This window comes from Nomascus leucogenys, chromosome 6 (genome assembly GCF_006542625.1).
Source record: "Nomascus leucogenys isolate Asia chromosome 6, Asia_NLE_v1, whole genome shotgun sequence".
NCBI lineage: Eukaryota > Metazoa > Chordata > Mammalia > Primates > Hylobatidae > Nomascus > Nomascus leucogenys.
The window spans coordinates 31,214,564-31,240,029 of record NC_044386.1 but is presented as its reverse complement, the minus strand read 5'-3'; the positions used below and the strand labels follow the sequence as shown (position 1 = coordinate 31,240,029).

Sequence of the window (25,466 nt, the reverse complement as noted above, 5' to 3'; positions counted from 1 at the left end):
AAGAATCGGGGGTGCAAGTGGGGGCGGGAGTTGAACTCTAATGAAGATGCCTGGTCAATTTGGGCCTTGTTTAAGAAAAAAAAAATCATCAAACTTTAGGAAACAGCCGTTCTGTCTTCAATGTTGTCACTATATATTTTTCCCAATTTTAAAGCTCATTTCCCGGACCCCACTCCATCTACCATGGAGAAAGTAGATCTTTTGGTTAAGTCCTAGCAAAAGAGGTAAGTTAGACTAAAGTTTTGCCTTACTAATCTCTTCCCTGAAGAATTTAATTCTTGTAAAGGAAAAAAGCTATTCTTTTTCAACTATTTTATTTTTCCAAAGCTGATGGCATTGGAGTGCTGGACTCTCAATTTTCAGTTCTGGTGTCATTTCAAGAGGAATATTGACAAGCTACAGTATGTTTCAGGGAGAATGACCAGACTGCTGAAGAATTAGCACAATGGGAAATGTCAAATGATCGAAAGGAATGGAAGCATTTAACGTGAGAAGAGAAATTTTAGTGGCACATGATAAATGTCATCCAATCTAAGGATATATTATGTATAAAAGATATTAGACATATTCAGGTATAGTTCCAGAAGGCAGAACTAAGATGATGAACAGAAATTATAAGGACTCAGATTTTTCATCATGCCATAAAGGGAAGAGATTTCTAATAATTAAAGTAGGTTAGCAATCATAGATGACTTGAGAAATAGTCTCTCCTCGCTGGAAATGCATTTGTATGTGTAGACGAGTGTGTTTGAGGAGGCAGTTCCAGTATCAGCTGAAAACAGAGCCCTTGCAGAGTCTTACAGTGCTAGGATTATCTGGTTTTATAGAAGAAGCCAGTATTGTTTCTTAATGAATGCTATGTGCCAGGCACTATAGCCCTGTAGGTGCTTCCTCATGATATTTCTTTTGTTCTTAACAACTGTAACAAGTATGCATTCCCTGTTTCTCCTATGAAAAGTCTGAGACTCAACCATCAATCCATTTGACCAAGGTCACACAGATTCAGTGTAAGAACTCAGATCCACATTAAATCTAAAGCCCAGGCTCTCCGTTTCATATCAATAGTTTTGAATCTGGAACCAGAATTTAAAATAAATGAAATGGAGTGACACAGAATGGAATATATCAGAATGCCTCCCACATAGGAAAAGGTGGAAGCATTGTTTCCTGCAACATTTGTTTACATGTGAACTGGTTGTGACATGAAATGTACTTTATACTGTGAGTCATGGCCAGTGCCCTAATGTCATGGACCTTTGGCCTCCTGGACTTCCTTGAATGGGTCTATTTTGGTGATCCATTTCCATGACCACTCCCTAGGGTGTATTAGTTTCCTAGGGCTGCTTTCACAAATCACCACAAAGTGACATAAAACAACACACATTTATTCTCTTCCAATCCTGGAGGTCAGAAGTCAAAAACCAACTGTTGCCATGGCTACCTTCCTTTTGGAGGGTCCAGGGGAGAATCTGTTTTCTTGCCTTTTTCATTTTCTAGAGGTCACCTTGGCTCCTGGCTCCTTCATCACATCACTCCAGCCTCTTGCCCCTGTCACTTCATCTCCTACTTGTGCAGCTCCTCTTGCCTTCCTCTTATAAGGGCGCTTCTGACTACATAGATCAACCCTAATGGTGCAGGACAGTTTCCCCGTCTCAAGATTTTTAATGTAATCACATCTGCAAACTTCCTTCTGCCAAGTAAAGTAAGATATTGGCAGGTTCCAGGGATGAGGACGTGGACAGCTTTGGGGGACTATATTCAGCCTACCACACCAGGCTTGCTTTACAAATTCTGAGTGCTCAAACTTAAACAGTCCCCTTTCTGACCACCACTTCCTCTGCATTTGCCTTCTTTGTCATTTCCCTTGACTTGCTTTTCACAATCTCAGCTAAGCCTTCAACCTGGCTGCATAAAAGGTCAGCTCCTTCTCCCATTCTCAGAGCAGTTTCCCAAATGCCCATCTACTTGCCTTAAGCAGATGATCTTACCTCCTACTTAAAGAGAAAAAGAGGTTCCTGGTATGTATTGCTTCAGCTCCTGTCCTCTCTTTTCTCCCTGTGCCATCCTGGAAGGAGAACACAGCACTGCTAGTCACTCTGAAGTACCAGAGAACAATGAATAGTTTACTGAAGATGTCATAGGTAAAAATGGTGAAGGAGATTATGTTGTACATTTCCTATTATGCTCCAGGGAAGAATCCCCATTTTCTTCCTGCAAATCTTTCACTTTGGCCACCAGCTGCTGTATCTCCCTCCATGGATCTTTTCCCTTCTGGCCTTGTCATCTCCAGGTCACCCCTTTCTCTGTACGTGGGTTATTTCCAGGCCTCCTAACTTTTTTCTTCTTTCATTAATTTATTTATTTATTTATTTATTTATTTATTTATTTATTTATTTTTGAGATGGACTCTCGCTCTGCTGCCCAGGCTGGATGGAGTGCAGTGGCACGATCTCGGCTCACTGCAACCCCCGCCTCCCGGGTTTACACCATTCTCTTACCTCAGCCTCCCGAGTAGCTGGGACTACAGGCGCCCACCACCACACTCAGCTAATTTTTTGTATTTTTAGTAGAGACGGGGTTTCACCGTGTTAGCCAGGATGGTCTCAATCTCCTGACCTCGTGATCCACCCACCTCGGCCTCCCAAAATGCTGGGATTACAGGCATGAGCCACTGCGCCCAGCCTCTTTTATTTTTTTATTTTTATTTTTTATTATTTTTTTGAGACGGCATCTCACTCACTCTGTCATCCAGGCTGGAGTGCAGTGGCACGATCTTGGCTCACTGCAACCTCCGTTTCCCGGGTTCAAGCGACTGTCCTGTCTCAGCCTCCTGAGTAGCTGGGACCACAGGCACATGCCACGACACCTGACTAATTTTGTATTTTTAGTAGAAATGGGGTTTCACCATATTGGTCAGGCTGGTCTCAAACTCGTGACCTCAGGTGATCCACCCTCCTGTGCCTCCCAAAGTGCTGGGATTATAGGCGTCAGCCACCATGCCCGGCCCCCTTGTTTCTTAAACATGATTATTTCGGACTTTCTCAGCTCCTCTCCACCACCACTTTAATGTTGTCTTCAAGGATGTGAAAGCCTATTAGACTAAGTAGGAAGATTTTTATTGCCCCCAGCCAAAAAATACTACAGTTACTCAGACCTATTCTCCTTACAGGGTAGTGGGGGATTACATATAACTAAAATGAATTTATTCTGCTATAATTATGACATTAGTGGGCCATAGAAAATGGAGACAGCAGGTGTGGGCATATTCTGTAAAGAAAGACCCTGTGGGAAAGCAAATCTTTCTTTGTCTTTTTGTTTTGAGACATGATGCAGATATAAATATTCATTATGTCCTCATTTATGTCTCTAACATCTCACTCAACCTCCTCTTCATTTTGCTACCCTTTCTCTGCTGTGACTCTTGGTGAAATCAACACTACCAAATTCCTCCTGGTTAGCCTGTGTCCATCACTAAGCCATCAGAGATGGCATTCCCCTCTGCCACAGATCATTGTGAAACATTCCTGGAATGCTGTGTGTGAGGCCTTCACAGTAAGGAGGATGGGTCACTGCGTGGCCACGGCAACAGCCTTGCCTGGCTGCCCCGCCTTCCAGGGTGGGAGCACTCCCTCATCAGGGATCCTGGCCCATCAGGGTGGGAGAAGGCGGCCCAGGGCCATGTTCTTCCCAGCCGCGGAAAGGCTTTATGTCCTTCCAGTGAAGGATGGTTTCTGGTTTGAAAATGGTGAGCTACTGGGGTATCATGAAAAAGCAGTGCTGTGTCAAAGCTAAATCCGCCATAATGGCTTTTTGCTTCCCACGGGGAAAGTGCTTTCACTACTGGAAGCAGGTTCTCTCCCATTGTTCTCCCTAATAACATGTTTCCTGGGCTCCCGATGTGCTAGCAATTTTTCCTCTTCCTTTTAGTTGGACGTTTTATTTTTTGGTGAGACATGGCAAATGTGGGTTTGTGGATTGCTGCTTAGAAGCACGTGTGCACACACACACACACACACACACAGCAAAGACAGAAAATTATGAGAAGCAGAAAACTTTTCTGATAGAAGATTGTTGGGTGCAAGACAAGTAGTAAAAAATGACCAGAAGACTCTGGCATTCCTCTTTTTGCTCAGGGCTTCAAAGAACCGTATTTTCAGGTGGTGTCATTTATGGGGTTCCCACCCTTGTCCCTGAGAACAGTGTTAGAGAGAAGTTCTGATGAGCTTTTTGGATGCTACAGTGTGTCTTAGTTGATGCTTCTTGATTTCATTGGCTTATCCAGAAATGTATGGTTTGAGATGTAATGAAAATTCCTTTCCTAATTTTCAAGAAGCCCTGTCGAGTTCTTCAGCATGTCTGTCAGGCCAGCTTCTTTCAGAATGCCCATTTTCTTCTTGACATGAAATAATTTCACATTTATTTTACATTTCAAATGCAAAACATTTATTCAGCTACAGTATCTGCCTACTGGAATGTTTTTCAAATCTTTTTTTTTTTTTTTTTGGCATCTTTTTATCATCCTAGTCTGCCAAGCTATTATAGACATTGTGAACCTTGTATTCAGGGGAATAGTCTTTACAAACTGCAATCAACAGTTGTCATAGTTAGAACTTCTTTTGATGATGAAGGTTAACTAAGTGTTAATTGGGGCCATTACTAGTACTTCTTTATATCCTTAATGCTATGCCAGTAGGGGGTTGGGGGTGGGAGGTGAAAACAATTAAGCATCACATGATGGAAGAATGCAGTGCTTTCCAAAGGGTGGTACGTGGATTATCTATAACAGAAACCTTGCTACAGTGCAGATTCCTGGGTCTCAGGCTAGATTTACTGAATCTCTGTGCAGGGCTCCTGGGCATATGCATTTTTAACAAGCTCTCCATATGATTCTTTTGCACATTAAAATTGGAGAACCCCTGGACTAGTGGGTCACCTGATGCCTTATTCTCTTTGGTGGTTGCATTTTTTTATTTCTAAAAATCCACTTTATTGGACTGAATGGCTGTCTATCAATGACTTACTCTTCTTTCTGTAGGAACAATAGTTTGTGAATCTGTGGGAGCAGCTCTTGGGAATTAAAACCAAATAAATGCACTCAGTTCCAAGTGCTATCAAGTGAGAAAGAAAGATAATTAACTAAAAGGCAACTTTTCTAGTCTTATGTAAGGAGAGAGTTTTCTTCTAAAACCAAAAACTGAGTATTTCCAGAAATAAACAACTATGTTAACCATACTTCAGAATAAGGAAATGACTGATTTAGTCACGGAAGAGTTGAGATGCTGTCCATCAACATGACATCCATAGAGACAGCAGATTGACTGAAGGTTGGCACTGTCTGGGGTCATTTTCATGAATTACCTTATTTAGTTCTTGTCAGCAAAAACCATTTTATCATGGTCATTTTACAGATGAGGAAACTAAGGCTCAGAGAAACAAAATTACTTGTGCAAAGCTACACTGCTTGTTAATGCTGGAATTGAGTGCTGAACTTAGCCTGTCTTTGAAGTCTGGCTTCTTTTACTGGAGAAAAATAGATCATGCTATAGAATCTGCTTCCAGCAGGAAATACAGGAGGCCAGGACCTGGCATCCATGGTTGATTTAGAGACTTGGAAATGAAGTCTGTTGAAGGTTTCAGCTCTAATTCCTTTGAAGAAATCTCCATTTGGGAATTCGCTTGATTCTGCCCAAGAGATGCCCCAAGAACCAATTGGTGAGACCCACAAACTTTGCAGGTGTGAGAAAGTTACTTCTGTGGCCATGAGGAAAGAGAGAGTTGGAACTGACATAAATAGTGCCTTCTCCTTATCCCACCAGTATCTGAATCTGGACTGTGAGTTGGGCATGTCGGAGTGTGTCCCACCTCCTGGCTGTATCACCTGAGTCTGACAAACCCCCATGACAACTACTAATGAGCAATTCTGTCTTGCTTCCTTCTCTCTACCCTTCTGCCATCAGATACTGCCTATCCTGTCCATTGGTTCACACCTTCCTCCTTCTGCTCAGAATTTTAGTGACACTGACATCTGGAAATTTTACTTTTACTTTTGTGGGAGCCCTTTACCCCCTTGCGCAAATCCACATCCTCTCTCTCCAGCCCTCAGACAATCCCACTGCCATTGTTTTTCTGAGAACAACTTACTCCATTGCCTGCCTGCCATCAACTTCACTTCATACTTCTGCTGAGGGAGTCCTGCTTTTTGTTCGTTATGCTGAGAGGCTGAATGTCAGAGTGTGGCCCCTTCTTGCAGCCTAGCGATGGCTCAGGATCACTGCCACCCTGACATTCCTCCCATCTGTCTGGGTGGGCAGCACCTCTCTGCCTATTTGAGTTTCAGCAGTATGACAGGGGATAGCTTTTAAAAAATGCCTCTGTCCCTTCCTACAGAAACCCTTAACTTGTGGCCCAGGCATCCCTTAGACTATCATAGTAGCTAATATCATAGTAGCATATTAGCATAATAGCTAATAGCCCAATACACTTATCGGGCACTTACTATGTATGGATACTCATCCTAGCACTTTACACTGACTCATTTAATACACATGACATCCTTTAATGAGTTAATAAGTTACTATCAGTATTCATATTTATCAGATGAGGAAACTCAGGCCTAGGCTTCAGTTACTTGCAGCAAAGAGATGAGTCAAGCAGATGGACTCTAGAGTACCTGCTTTTAAAGCACCACTTTATACTGTGTTTGCGGTAGACGATGCTATGATGAAATGAGCAACTGTGCATTTATTGAGCACCTACCATATGCCAAGACCTCTGCTAGGCATTTTACATATAGTGTCTCTTATAGTCATAACCCTGCAAGTTAAAACTGATTTTGCCCCGTCTTACAGATGAGACAACTGGGGCTCAATGTGTTAAGCAATGGGACCAAGATCACACAGCTCATGCCATTTCTATTCAACCATATCATACGTTTTTGATCCTATATTCTTTTAGAACCCATTTTATCCATTTTCCAACAAAGGGATTATTTTTTCCCACCACTTGGATTCTTGAGCTGCTAGCCAGTGGATGTGGTCTTGTGTATGTTAGGGTTGTATTAGGCTCCTTCAAAAAGCATCTGAGAGGGATGAGGGACATGTAGGTTGATATTTCAGGGCTCTCAGGGTAGAACTCCCTCTAGAAGTGGAACCCAGCTCCCAATTCTGCATGATCACAGTCCCTGTCCCCAGTTCCTGCTAGAACGAACATCTGTTCCCATTCCATTCTGTCCTCAGGACAGTGGCAGTGGCCTCACATAGCCCTTATCCTGTTACATTTATTCCCAATGATTCATTTTAATTTTGGTGAATGTTGCATTTTTTATATCCAGGTGTTTCTATTGATTCTCTGAAGCCTGTGTGCAGTGCATGGGTGTTCCCAATCTGGCTCCTGATGTATTTGCTTATGAAAAACAAATCATTATAGTGAAGTAGGTCACATTTTTGCAGTTCATTTTCTTTTAAGGCGAGTGCTTAAATTGGCCCTGATGACAGCTCTCATCACTATAGGTGAATATACTTATGATTATGAATCCCTCTCTTTCCTTACTTGGCCAATTTTTACAAATAAGCTGTCCAATATTGGAGCCATTAACTGCCTGTGGCTGCTTAAATTTAAGCTAATTAAATTTAAATAAAATTAAAAATTCAGCTTCTCTATTGCATGGGTTATATCTCAAGTGCTCAACAGCCACATGGGGTTAGTGGCTCCCAAAATGAACAGTGCAGATAGAGAACGTCTTCATCACCACAGGAGGTTCTGTTGGACAGCGCTGTTTTAGGGCAGAGGGACCAGCTCTATTGTGTTGCTGTATCCCTAATACCTGCTTAGCACATGGTAACTATCAGGCGGATACACCAATGTCTTCCTGGCTTCAGTCCATATTTCCTGAAACCACATGAGTTACTAGGGCTGCCCAGACTCATATGCAAAATCTTCATGAATTGATGACATCACAGGTCACTCTCTTCATTGGCTTAATGGAGGCCACATAGGCATCACAGCAGAGGGTAGGGTGTGCTGGGTGAAATCTTCCCAGTGATCCTACTCCCACCTCTCTTTATTCTGAGGCTTCTATAATCTCTTAACTTATACTTTCTGCTGACTTACTATTTTGGCTGTGTATTACATGAGAAAAAAACTATCTCTTGCAAACCAGCAACAAGAAATAATAATTTGGAGAGCCTCTCATGGCTTTAGGACTGTGCCAAGTGTTCTGGAGTCTGTAGAAGTTCAATCTTGACTTCACTGTCTAAAAGCAGCCACTCTCACCGGCCTCCGAAACACAGTGCTGGAATCCATAGCACCCATGGAAGTGCCGCTCCAGTGAGGGCTGCATTCTGTGGGGAAGGGCTCTGTGACACAGGACTTCAGGTCTGGGCTCTAGGCCCAGTGCCACCAGAGGCCATGGGTTTGCCTCTTGAGTTGTGTGAACACCAAGTCCTTTTCAGCATAAAATTACCCCGGGCTTTGCTGTTCCCTGCCCTACTTGTTAATGAACATCAGCCTTGTCTTCCTGGCTGGATTGTATATAAACCTTGAGGGCAGGGTCAGTACCTTTCTTAGCCCTCTCAGCACAGGGCTGACCCTATGATAGATATAGATTGATACTTTGTAAGAGGAATTTTGGGGTGCTATTTTATCCTTTTTCCTGTCTATATGATGGGGAACAGGTGATGTCTTTTCCAGTGCTTCATGTACTATAATTGGGTACCTTGGGTACCTCTTTATCCCCAATTTTTTTTTCTGTTCTTGATTTCAGAATGTGTTGTGTTGTCTTTGTCACTACAGGAATAAACAAATTCATCTGGTAACATCTGTGATGGTTTCGGAAGCACAGTTCCATTGCACAAGTCCAGGGGGCGCCTTCATGTGTCTTTTACACTATTATTGGCTCTTACCCTTCAGGCTTTACCTGTGATACTCCAGAAGGCACAACAGCATGGGGTGGGTGACTCTTCAAGGTCTGTAGTCTCTGTGAGTCTAGAACATTCTATTCACAAATTCCATATAAGATGCTGTCAGCTTCCCACTAACCCCAGATCACTGTCACTAATTGAAGTAAAATATCACATACATCGAGATGACTAATATGTTGATGCAAGTTGAGGGGAGGGAGGAGAGATTACAGGCAACTCTTCTCACTCTGGGACTGTTCTGAAGAGTGCGACAATCCTTCCCCATCCTTCCTCATCAAAGAGCAGTGGAGGTCAAATACCAGCTGGCTCACACCAATGCATCTCAGCCTTTGGTCTTATACCCACCATCTGGGCTTGCCATATTTCTCCTAAAGCAATATGAAGAGTCTGATTTAATAAGCCAGGGGAAATTCACCCACTGTAACAAAATCTTTTTTATTGGTCAGCCCCTAACTCTTGAAATGAACAAGTAGCCTTTTTGTGTTTGTGTGTATATCAAATAATTTTTCCTCCAAAGAATTCAAAATAGGCTCAAAACTAACATTTTAGTGTTGGAAATCAGGATCATTGTTACCCTTGAGGGATGTTATTGATCTGGAGAAGGAGCAGGGAGTCTCTCAGCTGCTGGTAATGTTCTATTTCTGCATCTAGGTATTCCTTTTATAAAAGATTTATGAGGATTTACAACTAGGATTTTGCACATCTCTCCATATGTTTATAATGCTTCAAAATGAAGTTTATTTAAAACAGTTTTTAGTAGACTTGGGAAGCAGTCACAGATATTTATTTATTTATTTACTTCTTTATTTATTTGAGACAGAGTTTTGTTCCCTCTTGTCTCCCAGGCTGGAGTGCAATGGCGCAATCTCAGCTCACTGCAACCTCCACCTCCCAGGCTTAAGCAATTCTCCTGCCTCAGCCTCCCAAGTAGCTGGGATTACAGGCGCGTGCCACCACACCTGGCTAATTTTTGTAGTTTTAGTAGAGACAGGGTTTCACCATGCTGTTTCACCATGTTGGCCAGGCTGGTCTCGAACTCCTGACCTTGGGTGATCCACCCACCTTGGCCTCCCAAAGCGCTGGGATTACAGGCGTGAGCCACCGTGCCCAGCCAGATGTTTTTAACTTAGTTAAAACAAGTAGGTAAGTTTATTTCCAAAAAGAGTGTTAGCAGTATGCAGAGACTCCTGGATACTGGGTGGGAGAAGAGCAGATGACACAGGAGGTGAAGGGGCATGTTTATCTTCAAGCTTTAGCCTAGGGCTCATCCTGCCCAGGTTCTTCTGAATGCCCAGTGCAAGTCCTCACTAAACTGGATACTTTTTCCTCAATTCCCTTTCCATTCTCCTTTAAAGATGTAAGAGAAGTGAGCAGGTTGCAAAGAAGACTGGAATGGAAACTATTTTCTTTGGATAAGGTACAGACCTGGTAACAGAAGAAGGTGGTTCTCTTGGGCAATTTGCTTCAGGAAAAGTATGGGGCCAGCCCTTTCTTTGGAAAGCAAACCACGGGTGATTTTTTTTCTAGCATGACCCTGGCTCCAGTTAGATGAGAAGAGATCAATAAACTGGGCCCACGTGGGTACTAGATGTACAAAGCTCTGTGTTTATATGTTGGGAGAGAGAAGAGGTGCAGAGTTCAGCTGAGAAATTCCCCACCTCACTCTCCCTACAGCCGCTTCATTCCCTCTCCTACCTATTTCTTTCTCCGTGACAAACACACGAGATCCTGGGACCAGCAGCCTACTTGCATGTCAGCAGATCTCTGGCTTCTCCTCTAGCGGATGAGTCAGCAGAACTCACAGGTTTCCAAGTAGCTTCTGAGAAATATTGAGGTTGAATAGGTGATTTCCGCGTGCACCCTGGCAAGACTGCCTTGTGGAGGAATACAAATGGAGTAAGCCTTTAGGAAGATGCTGGTTTCTCAGGCATTCTCATTCATGTTGCCCGTAAAATGGTTATTGTGTCCTCAAGTGGAGTCCCATCTGTTTCTTCTGTGCTACTTGGGTCCAAAACTTGAGGCTGAAGAAATACCAATAGCTCCTTCATCTTGGTGGTGTCTTTTGTAGTTTTTCTGCTTCAAGAACATCAGTATTGGGCTGATAGCAGGTGCACTAAGGGCCCCTAGGTCCAGTCATCCTTGAGCACTTCTGGACTTCTGCTTTATTTCCATGGAACAAATGAGCTTTCTGACAACAGGCTCACATTCTCCTCTTGTGCCTGGTCTCTGACTCAGAGGAGAAATGGAACCAAATCTCAGTACTGCAGAGTCTGTTTCCTACTATTTTATGGCAGTTCTTTGACAACTGTCTTTGGGCCTTGTCCATTCTTCCTTCCTGTTCCAGAGATTGTCCTCAGAGACAAATACTGAAAAAAATGTCATGTTTTCTAAGCAATGTCAGCATAGAAGCAAATTATGTCAGATGTAACTATTGGAGTTGGTAGTTAAAGTTATAAATACCCCTCTGCATTTATAAAGTTATAAAGTTATAAATACGCCTCTGCATTTATAAAGCAGTTTGCATGGCACTTTTACAAGCTTCACCTCATTTGATTCCCCTAACAGCCCTATGAGGTAGTGTGTCCGGAATTGGTGGGTTCTTGGTCTCATTGACTTAAATAATGAAGCCGCGGACCCTCGCGGTGAGCGTTACAGCTCTTAAGGTGGCGCGTCTGGAGTTTGTTCCTTCTGACGTTCGGATGTGTTCGGAGTTTCTTCCTTCTGGTGGGTTCGTGGTCTCGCTGGCTCGGGAGTGAAGCTGCAGACCTTCGCGGTGAGTGTTACAACTCTTAAGGCAGCGCGTCTGGAGTTGTTCGTTCCTCCCAGTGGGTTCGTGGTCTCGCTGGCTTCAGGAGTGAAGCTGCAGACCTTAGCGGTGAGTGTTACAGCTCATAAAGGCAGTGTGGACCCAAAGAGTGAGCAGCAGCAGGATTTATTGGAAAGAGCGCAAGAACAAAGCTTCCACAGTGTGGAAGGGGACCCCAGCGGGTTGCCACTGCTGGCTTGGGCAGCCTGCTTTTATTCTCTTATCTGGCCCCACCACATCCTGCTGATTGGTAGAGCTGAGTGGTCTGTTTTGACAGGGCGCTGATTGGTGCGTTTACAATCCCTGAGCTAGACACAAAGGTTGTCCACGTCCCCACCAGATTAGCTAGATACAGACTGTGGACAGAAAAGTTCTCCAAGTCCCCACCAGAGTAGCTAGATACAGAGTGTCCATTGGTGCATTCACAAACCCTGAGCTAGACACAGGGTGCTAATTGGTGTGTTTCCAAACCTTGAGCTAAATACAGAGTGCTAATTGGTGTATTTACAACCCCTGAGCTAGACATAAAGATTCTCCACGTCCCCACCAGAGTAGCTACAGAGTGTCCATTGATGCATTCACAAACCCTGAGCTAGACACAGGGTGCTGATTGGTGTGTTTACAAACCTTAAGCTAGATACAGAGTGCCGATTGGTGTATTTACAATCCCTGAGCTAGACATAAAGGTTCTCCGTGTCCCCACCAGACTCAGGAGCCCAGCTGGCTTCACCCAGTGGATCCCGCACAGGGCTGCAGGTGGAGCTGCCTGCCAGTCCCGCACCGTGCACCTGCACTCCTCAGCCCTTGGGTGGTCGACCGTTCTGGGCGCCGTGGAGCAGGGGGCAGCGCTCTTGAGGAGGCTCCGGCCGCACAGGAGCCCACGAAGCGGGGGGAGGCTCAGGCATGGCAGGCTGCAGGTCCTGAGCCCTGCTCCGCGGGAAGGCAGCTAAGGCCTGGCGAGAAATTGAGCACAGCAGCTGCTGGCCCAGGTGCTAAAGCCCTTCACTTCCCCGGGCCGGTGGGGCCGGCTGGCGGCTCTGAGTGTGGGGTCAGCCGAGGCCACGCCCACCCGGAATTCGCGCTGGCCGGCAAGCAGTGCGTGCAGCTCCGGTTCCGCCCGCGCCTCTCCCTCCACACCTCCCCGAAAGCTGAGGGAACTGGCTCCGGCCTTGGCCAGCCCAGAAAGGGGCTGCCACAGTGCAGCGGCGGGCTGAAGGGCTCCTCAAGTGCCGCCAAAGTGGGAGCCGGGGCAGAGGAGGCGCCGAGAGCGAGCGAGGGCTGTGAGGACTGCCAGCATGCTGTCACCTCTCAGTAGTAGGCGTTGCCCCCTTTTACAGAAGAGGACTTTGTGCCTCAAAAAGTTTGCATGACCCGGCCGGGCGCGGTGGCTCACGCCTGTAATCCCAGCACTTTGGGAGGCCGAGGCGGGCGGATCACGAGGTCAGGTGATCGAGACCATCCTGGCTAACACGGTGAAACCCCGTCTCTACTAAAAATACAAAAAATTAGCCGGGCAAGGTGGTGGGCGCTTGTAATCCCAGCTACGCGGGAGGCTGAGGCAGGAGAATGGCGTGAACCCCAGGGGGCGGAGCCTGCAGTGAGCCGAGATCGCGCCACTGCAGTCCAGCCTGGGCGACAGTGAGACTCCGTCTCAAAAAAAAAAAAAAAAAAAGTTTGCATGACCCATTCAAGGTCACACAGCTATTCTTATTACTCCCAGTAAAGTGCTCTATTTTTTCTATCGTGCTTATTATTAAAGACGTTCTAAGGTCAGCAATCAAAATAGGAAGCCGATTGTGAGGTTTGTGTTAAGATCTTGTTATGTTACTGGCTACAATGAAGTAAACATTTTGGAAAGACTCCCACGTCTAGAGCTGTCTGGTGGAGACCAGCATCCCTCTTTGTTGGAGCCCCTCTTGCCTCCTGACTGTGAGGGCTCCTCAGCTTGTCTTCAGACTCAACTGCAGAGCAGGAAGCCTTGAGTTAGTGATGAATAGTGAAAGGATCTTGAACCTTGAAAGCCTTTTGCAGTTTCCCTAAGCCCCCCATGTTTCCAAGTTTAGTTTTGCAACCTCAACATTTACTGAACTGCTATATCGACTCTGGAGACCCTATTACAATAAAATGACATAGAATCAGAGATCCAGAAAGAGCCTAATGGTAGGTGAGACTACGAGCCAGGCCCTCTTCTAAGAGCTTTGCATACATTAACTCATTTACTCTTCATAGCAACCCTTGATTTATCCTATTTTTCAGCTGAGAAATTAAAAACTCAGCCAGTCACTTGCTCACTATTGCATGGAGGAGTTGTTTAATTTGAACCCAGTTCAATTCCGGAGTCTGAGCTCCTGATCACTTTAATGTGATGCCCCAAGCAGTCTGTCTAGGTCAGGTCCTTCGTTTCATAGACTTAGCGTTGAGATCCTGAGAGTTAAACCCATCTTAGGAGATCATTGGCAAAGCAGTTTTCTGAGCACCTCAAATGGGCACTAAACATTTTCCTAAAAGGACAAGAGAGTTGTAGGTTATAGCACTTCTAGACCTGACCTCTAAAAGGAGTTACTCATTGGCCAGTGTTCTGCAGCATATCACTGATTTTCATATCTGTGAAATGAGAATATTCCCCCTTGCCTAGAAGCTGACAGAGGGCTCTCTGCCATAGGCCCCTGAAACACAGTCTCAGATCAAGGGCTTTGCATTATATTTCTTTGTTTTCTTGAGTGAAGAGTGCCATTAAACACTTCCAGCCACACAGTTGTGTGAACATGTGACTGGGCTACCCCCATGCAGGTAAATGTTCTAAAAGTTGTCAGTGGAGTGTGAGACATAGGTCCCAACTCCATAATAGAACAACTGGAAAGCACTGGGTCTTCATTTGGGATCCATAGATATCCAGCAATGAGTTTTAGAGGAATCCGTGAACCTAAAGAATTGTAGGCTACATTTTGGACACATGTGTATATGTGTACTTTTTCCAATAAGGTCACAAAGGGATCTGTGACTCCCAAATATTTAATAACGATGACTATAAAGATATTTCACTAAATTATTTGCGTGTAACTCTTCTATGAGATCAAACAGCAGACTTTGAAAGCACTGGTCTTAGGAGTTTCAGAGATACTCATAAGCTATATAATTTTTCACTTTGTTTTTTGTACGTATATAGAATTGGTTAAAATAAACTTTCTTACTGAATGTATTTACAGACTGGATTTTTCCAACTACCACATGGAGACTTTTTCATTGAACCCGTGAAGAAGCATCCACTGGTTGAGGGAGGGTACCACCCGCACATCGTTTACAGGAGACAGAAAGTTCCAGAAACCAAGGAGCCAACCTGTGGATTAAAAGGTATTGTGACTCACATGTCCTCCTGGGTTGAGGAATCTGTTTTGTTCTTTTGGTTGTTTTATTAAAACATGACCTATTCTTATTCAAGTCTCTTATCTCCTCTGTATTCTTTTTTTTAATATCTTCATGACATTCAAATCTCTTCTGTATTCTGTTGCCAGAAAGTGTACATTCTTTTTGTTTGTATAAACCCTTTCACTTGTCAATACTCGAGTCTCTGCATATTCTTAATGAGAAGGCAATAAAAGCGTCTTTGCCACATTAATTGATGATGCTCATAAGACATTTATAATGAATTTTTTTAAAAAAACTCTTCTGAATAGTCTAGAGGAAAATAATTAAAATAAAGACGTAATGATTTTCAGTATTAGCAGCGTTATAATACATTAGTTTGGAATATTACCAGACAGCTCTTCACATCTGCATATGGAAGGCAGATTTAAATATTTGATGATGCCAATAATAATGTGTGAGGAAAAACTGAAAAAAATTATCAACACATTGTCAGATGATGAATTCAGTAAAGCCTCTTTTGGCTACACGGTGTTGTGTCTGCGGTTTGCTGAGCTGTGTTCCCTGCCCTTAAGCCCCAAGAATGATCTGAATTGGTCCTCTTGGCCTTGTCCCAAATAATTTCAGGTAGTTTTCAGAAGTAAACTGATCCAAGTCATTTCCTTGCAACTCCCACATTCTTCTTAGTGTGTAGGAGATAATAAACTATGCATTAGTTTATCAGGATTGGGAATCAGGACAGTTTCTTAAATATTATATAATATCTCCTTTCTTCAGAGAAAAAAACAATGCCAGAGGGGCCATTAACAAAAGGAATCCCTAACGTTATTTATATGTCTTGAGGATTTGGAAACAATGGACCTCAAAGGGAAAACAGATGATGAGGGAGTAAGGGAAGGTGGATCCTGAAAAGGGCAGGAGGGACTCAGAACTGGAGCTTTGCAAACAGAATGAAAGGACAAGGGGACAAGCGACTTCTCTACAGACTTCACCTAGTCCCCATGCCAGATAGCAACTTCCCTGGGAGTTTCTTCTATCATCTTAGCAGAGCATGTAAGCAACAAGAAACTTTTGAGTCTAAAATGTTTTCTGTACACAAAGACACACAACTGCTTTAAATTGTTAACTTCAGTAAGGTACTGCAGCTTTGTTCTAAATTAGATAACTTGCCGGCTAAATCCTGTACCGAGTACCAAGAAAAGGGATGAAATATATCATGTAGCTGATTTGAGTGATGAAGGTATCAATATAGATAAGTTAGTCTTAATGTGAATATCTAGAGTTATCTTGTTTGTCATTGATCCAGTCACCTGGATAATTGCCCAATTCCTATTACACTCTGAGTGATAGGGAACACTTTGTGATTTGATACCTTTTAAATCACTAGAACATCAATACGGTGGAGAAAGTTACTAAGACAGTGAGTGAACTTGGCTGGACACTTGCTCCTGTAGGCATCCTTGCTCTGTGAAATTAGTGAGACTATTCCTCATCTACCCACCTTAAACACCTCTCTCTCATAACTCCCCTATTGAGGCAGAGTTAATTACAAATGAATTGAGAATAGCAAATATTTAGTCATGAAAACAGAAGGGATGGATAGGAAAAGAGTGGGGTTTACAAATATCATGGCCCCTTATTAGGGCATATGCAACACCACAATTACGTTTGTCATCCCATTTCATGTTGTGCTTCCAGGCCGATCTCAAGACTTTCTACTTCTAAAGAACCTTCTCTGATTAATGCCCTACAATCTTTGCCTTGTGAATTTCTCCACCAGATAGAATTTCCACCAGGTGGAATTTCTCCACCTTTGTACCTTGAGGTACTAAGCAAGTATGAGAGAGTATCTGGTAGAGAAATTCACAAAAAAGACACTCCCTTACACCTGCTTAGTACCCCAGAGTGTCAGAATTGAACAGCTCTACTAGAAGAACCTTTGAGGGTGCCTTATGTAGCTTCCTTCCTTCTTTCACCAGAGAGGTAGTTGTGTCTCAGAGAAGGGAAAGAATTGTCAAAAGCATCAAGGTAATTGGTGTCAGAATATAGCCAAGCTCACAAGTCACGGTTCTATTCTACCTGAAGCTTTATACAGCCTCCAGTTTACTTTTTAAGTCTTCCTTGAATATACACTTTGTTTCATCAATAGTTCTCACAAGCCGTATTAGAATAGGTATTCCCTCCCCGGTCAGTGTGTAACAGAGGGTTCAGTGCAAAGTAGGAATTCAGTAAGTCATCAAAAAGGAACTGACAAAGAGTATTTCATAGCTAAGAAGATGAAGCTAGAGTATATTAGTGTCTAATAGATATGTCACTCATGGAAAGAAAAAAGAAACATGCCTTTTCCAAATATTGAAGTATCAACTGTGTGTGATCATCTGTCTTCCTCAGACAATACGTGTAATGCATAGCTACTGTTTAAACAGTAGCTAGAGATTCAAGAATTGCTAATGTGCTTGTGAATATTCTTAAACTACACATGACATTTAAAATTTTTAAATCTTGGTGTAATGAAATGTTCTTGGCCTTGCTGAACCGGGTCATTGCAGTGTTCTTATGCCGTATTGCCCTGCAGAGAGAACAGAATTAACTGACAGTAGTGATGTCATTAACCAGCATTAAAGTACATTTCATGCTTAGGTCAGTTGATGTTGCCAGACTGAATTACTGTGATTATATGAAAAAAAGATCACCTTTACCACATATAGAGCATTTTGCTTTTGTAACGTCCAAAGAGGAACACTCTAGATATTGAAGAAAGATGTAATTTAAAAGTACCTTAGTGCTTCGAGAGAGAAAGGACATCAATTCATTTCTCCTAAAATCTGTCCTTTCACTCATTTTTATTTCCCACATAGAAAGGTGCCCAAATGTCACAATATGACTTAATTTCTATTTTCCAGGCCTTTAATGTGATGCTATTTTGTTTTTGATTTGCTCAATTTTAACTACATTTTCTTAAGTTGTTATGCTAGTTTTGTTTGCTTTTCTAAGCCTTATGTTTGGTAAGTCCTGCTGTAATTCTTGTTTCCTCTAAGATCAACTTTCTAGAATCTGTGGTAAACAGTGGGAAAATAAAGCTTGCCTGAATTAAATCCAGGGGAAATTTCCAAACCTCATTTTATCAACGGTGACAAGCTCCTTTCTCTAAGGCTTTTTGGTGAGAACATGATCACACTGGGATTTGAGTGGTGTTAGATGGAAGTCTCTGTGGGAACTTTTGTTCCAGAAATCTGGGGAAGAAGAATTAACACTGGTCAGATCAATCAGATGAGAACAGATACTGGGTCATCTATGGCAGAAAAGGGTCCTGGCAGGTAAGGTCAGAGTCTGGGATTTCATGCATTAGAACTCTAGGCTAGAAAAACAGGGTCTGGCTCCTGGCATACATGCTTGTGTTCAAAATTTATTCATTCATTCAACAAATATCCATTAGGTATCTTCTTTGTGCCAGGTTTTTCCTAGGCTCTTTGGGTAGAATTGTAAATAGAATATACCTCTTTGTCTGAAGCACTCACAGTTTGGATATAGGACATGAGTAAGTAGAGATCTAGTCCTGGCTTTATCTTTATAATATATAGTAAGACTAACAAGAGATTTGGAATCTTAATGCATGTTTTGTACTTTTTGCTACTCAATATTGAGTTGCTAGGACATGTAGCTATAATTCATTCATCTTCTCTTCTGTAGATTTTCCATCTCATGAATCTTTCACACTCGATCCAATCTCCTTTGAGTAGATCTGAACTGCTTTCAGGCTTGGACTATTATACATTATGTTGAAAAGAACCTTCTTGTCCATATTTCCTAGGACACAGGTTCATAGATATTCCCAATACTGGGTTCATTCCACCCAGTAGTGGAATGAAATTAGTAACCAATAAGATAAATACATCTATGACTTTAAAAGATAATGCAAAATTGTTCAAGAACAGTGAACAAGAGTTCCCATTTTCCCATATTATATCTAGTACTTGGCATTCTCACTTTTACATATAGTTAGTCTGGTGAATGTGAAGTAGTATCTCATTATGTTTAATGTTAATGTCACATATATCCTGTTGTGAATTTGGGCCCTTATCTATGGGCCCTAAATCTATGGCCTGTGGCTATAGATTCTCAATGAATAGTTGTCTCCCCTGGACCCAGAGTCAAGGCCCACTTTGTTTGCTTACTTTAGTTACTTTGTTTGCTTGTTTTCTGGTTTCCTTTTTCACTTAGTCCCTAGACTGACTTTTCACCCTATGAGTCCTAATGTCTTTTTTCCCCAGAGCAAAAATAGGGAGCAGCAGATATCCCAGATGAGCTACCAGTGCCATGTGCCAGTCAGGGTTCAATCAGATGAGAACAACCAGTAGGAAATATATATTAAGAAATTCATTGCAAGAAATTGGCTCGTGCAATAATGGGGGCTGGCTAGGCAAGTCCCAAATCCATGGGCAGGCCATCCGAAAGGGCAGGCTGGAACCCTCGGGCACAGGCTGAAACAGCTGTGCCCAAGAAAGACAACATTTCTCCTTCTGGAAAGCCTCAGCTCTGCTCTAGACCCAGTTCTGCTTTTTGACTGATTAAATCAGGCCTGTTACATTATGGAGAGTAATTTTCCTTACTAACAGCCAACTGATTATAGGCTTTAGTCACATCTACAAAATGCCTTCCTAGCAACACCGAGACTAGTGTTTGATTGAATAACGGGGACTGTAGCCTAACCACATTGACACATAAAGAAGATCATCATGCTACATCTTTTACTTTTCTCTCTGAATTGTTTTGCTTAATTTTTTTTCTACTTTTGGCCTCTGAGGATTTCTTCTTTCTTTCATGTTTTACTATTGTTAGGGGCTTAATACTGGAGGATGTTTAAGAATATCTTGTCTATTGCAAGAAATCAAAGCCTCAAGTGAACTTCTTATTTAAGACATTTGGAAATTGTGAGATGCTTTTTAGAATTACATGCTCAAATATAAATAAATGTAAACGGTGTAATACCATTAACACTAGCTCCTTGGAATTGATTAGGTTGTCAGATCACCAATATGATAAATCAGAACAAAGTTATAAACTTGGGGGATGTTTATAATTTTGTTCTATTTCATGGAAATCCAGTGAGTTGAAGATTCTAAGTGATCACCATACTCCACATTGAGTTTAACATTTACTCACTAGATGGTACTATTTGTTTTCCTTGGCTAACACAAACATTTCTTGACACAACCTGCCCGAGTCTTGTCTTGAATTTCTTGATTACTTGATTGCCTTGTGAATAGAGGTGGTTTCACAGTAGTTTGTGCTTTGCTTTGCTATGAGATAGCAAACATCTTAATTGTTGCTATATATTTGTTTTTTATTTTTTCTTCTATTTTTTGGAGGGTTGGCATGTGCATATATGTTATTATTATTATCTGCTATAAGAACTGGTGGGAGGATTGGTAAAGTGCTTCAAGATTTTACTAATGAGAGGGATGAAAAGACTGTTGGTGAAAATTTGGGGAAATGCTTGATGCATGAATGTAGAGGGAGATAAAATAATAACCCTATTAGTTTTGTTTGCTTAATAAAATTTGAGACCAAGACTTTAGGTACTCAGAGTGCCAGAGGCCTCAGCACAGTTTCTCTGTAGCTCTGAGATACTCGGTTTTTTTTTTAAGCCTTTTTTCGTTAACCAGCCTTCATGCAGATAATCTTCTTCTTTACATTTCCTCAGCACTGGATATTCTTTTGGTATGTTCCTTCATCACTTCAGGTGCCTGGGTTTCCATGCCGCAGTAAGAAAACGGCTCTCCTGGAAACACAACATCTGCTTGTCTTATCTCCTCCAGGATGCTCTGTGCTGAGCCCATGCTGTCACAGTGGCGGAGGCCGCACTGAAGTGCAAAACTGAACTCAGAATAGCCAAGAGCACTGTGGGAGGCATTCTATAGGATGGGAGGGGACCTTTGGATCAATGTGAGCAAAGGATCAGTTTCACCTGACAGATGATTCTTTTGTAGGACAGAAAGTCCTAATGCTAAAGAAATGTTACTTGATGTGTTCACTATCTAAGCTCTCTGACATTTCCCACAACTCTGCAGGGCAATGAATAAGTAGCTTTGAGTTTTACCCTTCATCATTCCTGTGCTGCCATCTGCCTTGGGTGGAGGCAGGAGGAGGCTTGTTCTGTTCTGACCCACCTTCTGGCTTCATCCTGCAAAGGCCTGAGAAAGCCTCTGAGCTTTCTACCCCTCACCTGTAGAGTCATCAGAAGTTCTGATGAGAAAGTGAGATTCACTCTGAAGAAAACCCCCAAAGAGCCGGGTACAGCAGCTCATGCCTGCAATACCAGTGCTATGGGAGGCCTATGTGGGAGGATCGCCTGACCCCAGGAGTTCAAGACCAGCCTGGGCTGCATAGCAAGACATCATCTTTACCAAAAAAAAATTTTTAATTGGCCAGAAGTGGTGGTTCACACCTGTACTCCCAGCTACCCAGAAGGCTGAGGCAGAAGGAGATTGAGCCGGGAGATTGAGGCTGCAGTGAGCTATAATCATGCTACTGCACTCCAGCGTGGGTGACAGTAAAACCCTGTCTTTCATTTTTAAAAAAATGAAAGAGAACCCAAAACAAACGACCAAATTTCTAGCTTCAAAGCTCTATATGGCAAGTAAACCCCTGGTGAGGGTGGCCTTCTTTAATCTGTGTCCTCAACCAACTCACATTATTACCAAGTCCTGTCATTTCTGCCTCCCTAAATAGCTTTCTACATTGCCTTTCCCCAGTGTCATTACTGTGCCCCAGCATCTGTCACCTCTCACTTGGATGATTGCAGCAGCTTTCTAACTAGTCTACCTGCCCTTGATGTCTCCCATTAGAAGTCATAGAAATATTTCCAAAACACAAATCAGATCATATCTTTCCCATGACTAAAGCCTATCAGTGAACTCATTACCCTTAGGATAAAGACCCAGCTCTTTTAGTACCTTTTGGGAGCGCATTCTCCTGTCACTCCAAATATAGCCTGGTGCCATCCTGACCTCATTTTTATTCATTAAAGAAGCTTTGCTTTTCATCACTGCTACCCTTTGCCCTTAGACTCCTTCTCCCTGAAACTTGTTCTCCCCAAATGCTTTTCTGAGCGACTTCTACTTATTCTGTGGGACCCATGCATGGCTTCCATTAGAACACTACCTACTTCATACCCTACCACAGGCTCTATCATATGATGAGTATCTGCCTGTGTGTTTCCCTAGACAAAAAGCTCAGTGGGGACAGGAATCATGTCTGCTTATGCCCAGGGGTGTTCCCAAGATCTGTCAGAGTTCCTGGCTATGGCAGGAACTTAAATATGTTCAACTGAAGTATTGAACTTACTGTCTGTGATGCATTTTATAGCTTATTAGATACTTCTATTTTACCTATATGGAGCCAGTTTAACCCCTGAGGATAGCCACCCTTTCCTGGAAAAATTTAGTGTGTGTTCTGAATGGCCTGCAAACCAGCAGTAGTTGCAACTAACCTCACTCCTAAAGAGGAATGTGCACCAGAGACAAAGATGTGGCAAGGGTTGTGACTTGTGGCCTGAGGGTGTAGTTAAAAATAAAAGGACTCCTTAAAATCTTTATTTTGGAGAAAAGCAGATCATGTATATATGTATGTATGGATAGAAGGCAAGAAGGGTGGGTGGATGGATGGATGGATGGTTGGATGGATGAATAGATGGATGGATGGATAGACGCAGAAAAAAAAAGAAAGCAAGTGATTTCATTTACTCAACAAGCTCCCACATTCACACTGTGCCAGACACCAGGTACTTAGGATACAAGGGTGAACAAAATATTGAAGCAGGCAGGAATGTAGAGATGGAGGCCTGAGAGAGCTGTTGGGTGGAGAGGAGCGGGTGTGTTTTCTAGGCAGATACAAAAGAGGCAGGGGCCTTGGAGGATGATGTGGAAGATGAGGCCCTGAGGCCCAGCCAATTGGCCACAGCAATCCTAGCAAACTGGGTGCTTGTCTCTGAGCCTAGAGCATGCATAGTTTTTAGTTTCCTGTGGGCAGAGGGAGGACAAATTCTCATCCGGTCCACTAAGTAGATTTCTGGCATTCTTCCAGTCTCATTTCGAATAGTGCCGCCTTCCCCCACCCTGGACTGCCTCCGAGGCCTGCTAGCCCCCACGGTTTCTTAACCTCAATCTGCATTCTGATGTGGCCCCTTGTTAGCATCCACCTCATCTCCCACCACTCTCCCCTTCCTTTTCTGCCTCTTCAGTGTTCCTTGAAGTGGGCTCACTGCAGGGCCTTTGCCCTGGCTGTTCTCTCTGCCTGGAACACTCCTCTCCCAAATTTCTTTATGGCTCACCCTTTCATGCTAATGAACTCAAAATACCCGGAGAAGACTGCCCTGACCACTGTTTAAGATAGCTTTTCCTCCGTCACTTTGTAAGCCCTTTATCCTACTTTATTTTTTCACAGTACTTGTCATCACCCGATGTTATTTTAGCTGCTTATTTGTTTATTGGTTTATTGTCTGTCTTCCATGAACCAGAAATATGCTCAATCCAGGCAAATACTTTTTCGCTTTTGTTCTCTGCAGTATCCTTCAGTTGCCTAAGACAGAGCTGGCCATAGTCATGAGCATCTGGTAAATGTTGAATGAATGAATGAATGAGTAAATGAGTGAATTATAGCTTCATTAGTGATTATCCTGTTGAACTTGGATCTTATTTCCACCAGTAGGCACATCTTTGTATTTTAAGTATCAAGCCTAGTGTCCAATGCATACTAATTATTTAACAAATGTCTGTTAATTAATTGCATGAGTAAATAATGTATGTTTGCAGTGTGGCGCTGCAGGTATGAGTAGATATTAGTCTTACCTGGGGCAAGGGTCTCAGCATTCCAAGAGCACTGGGAGCCACTAAGGCAAGGCAAATGTATTCTTAGGGAGCGATTAATGTTAACTATGAATTTGTCCCACAGCTCGACTGATGCCAATGTTTGGGAAGGCAAACATTCCCACCCCTGTGGTGTCCCATTTCTGTGCAGCAGCTGGAAGTCTCACACATTACCACAATTTTTTTTTTTTTTTTTTTTTTTTTTTTACAGGGAAGGAAGTTTACTTGTTAGATTTGACATCAGATGTTTCAGGAAATTATCAATGTACTTTATGGTCTAATCCTCCCCTTCAAAGGCAGATTAATGAATCCCCTAGGGCACTTTTTGGGCCAGTAAGCCGAAAATGAGAAAGTTCAAGACCTTTAATTACATTGCTTTGTATGTCATTGATTGACCTCCTTTTCCTCAAGAAATTTTAATTTGTCAGATACTAAGGGACACAGCTCTGAACCTGTCAAATTAGACCCTGCCCTCAGAGACTTACAGTCTAGTGGAAAAAGATCATAAACAAAAAATCACAAAATCATATGCATGAACATTGTGACAAATGCTGTAAGAGTATATAGCAGAGGAAATTGATATAATTAGGAGGTTTAGAAATGTTCCCCCCAAATAAGCCACAAAAATGGGTTTGCTGTAATCCTAGCACTTTGGGAGGCTGAGGCAGGTGGATCACGAGGTCAAGAGATTGAGACCATCCTGGCCAGCATGGTGAAACCCCATCTCTACTAAAAATACAAAAAGTAGCCGGGTGTGGTGGTGCATGCCTGTAATTCCAGCTACTCGGGAGGCTGAGGCAGGAGAATCGCTTGAACCTGGGAGGCGGAGGTTGCAGTGAGCCGAGATCACGCCACTGCACTCCAGCCTGGCAACAGAGTGAGACTCCATCTCCAAAAAAATTGGGTTTGGATTCTTAGGGAGCCATTTTCCAAGATCGCTTCTACTGGTCAGCACTTGAGAAGTGGTGTCCATTATGAGCTAAATGGTGTCCTCCCCAAAATCCATATGTTGAAGCCCTAACCCCCAGGATCTCAGAAAGTGACTGTATTTGGAGACAGGGTCCTAAAGACGTAACTAAATTAAAATAAGGTCATTATAGTGGGCTTTGACTTTGCCCTCATAAGAAGAAGAAATTTGGACACAAGCATGTCCAGAGGAAAGACCCCATGAGGACACAGAGAGAAAGCCCCATCTACAAGCCAAAGAGAGAGGCCTCAGGAGAAACCCAACCTTCCGATACCTTATCTAAGCCTTCCAGCCTTCAGAACTGTGGGAAAATCTGTTTCTGTGGTTTGGGCCGCCAGTCTGTGGCACTTTGTCATGGCAGCCCTAGCAGATGAACACAGCATCCCCTGGCCACCCTGCCGGCACAGAGCTCCTTTACTTCTGCCAACCCAGGAGCACTTAGTTACACTGTGTGTGCAGCAGGAAACTACACACACACACCTCAGTGAGGTTTTGTCAGGGCTGGCTGCATGGGACTGTGACTAGAGGGGCCACACAAGGCCTTA

At 43.0% G+C, this 25,466-nt stretch overlaps 1 protein-coding gene across 2 annotated transcripts in view; it reads left to right on the top strand.

Annotated features, from left to right (window-relative positions):
• Nucleotides 1–25,466, top strand: part of ADAMTS12 (ADAM metallopeptidase with thrombospondin type 1 motif 12) — a 349,097-nt gene that overhangs the window by 121,282 nt on the left and 202,349 nt on the right. For both annotated transcript variants that reach the window (XM_012501615.2, XM_012501616.2), the window contains exon 3: nt 14,931–15,075. In XM_012501615.2, coding sequence (XP_012357069.2) covers nt 14,931–15,075 — 145 coding nt within the window. The remainder of the gene's footprint in view (nt 1–14,930; nt 15,076–25,466) is intronic.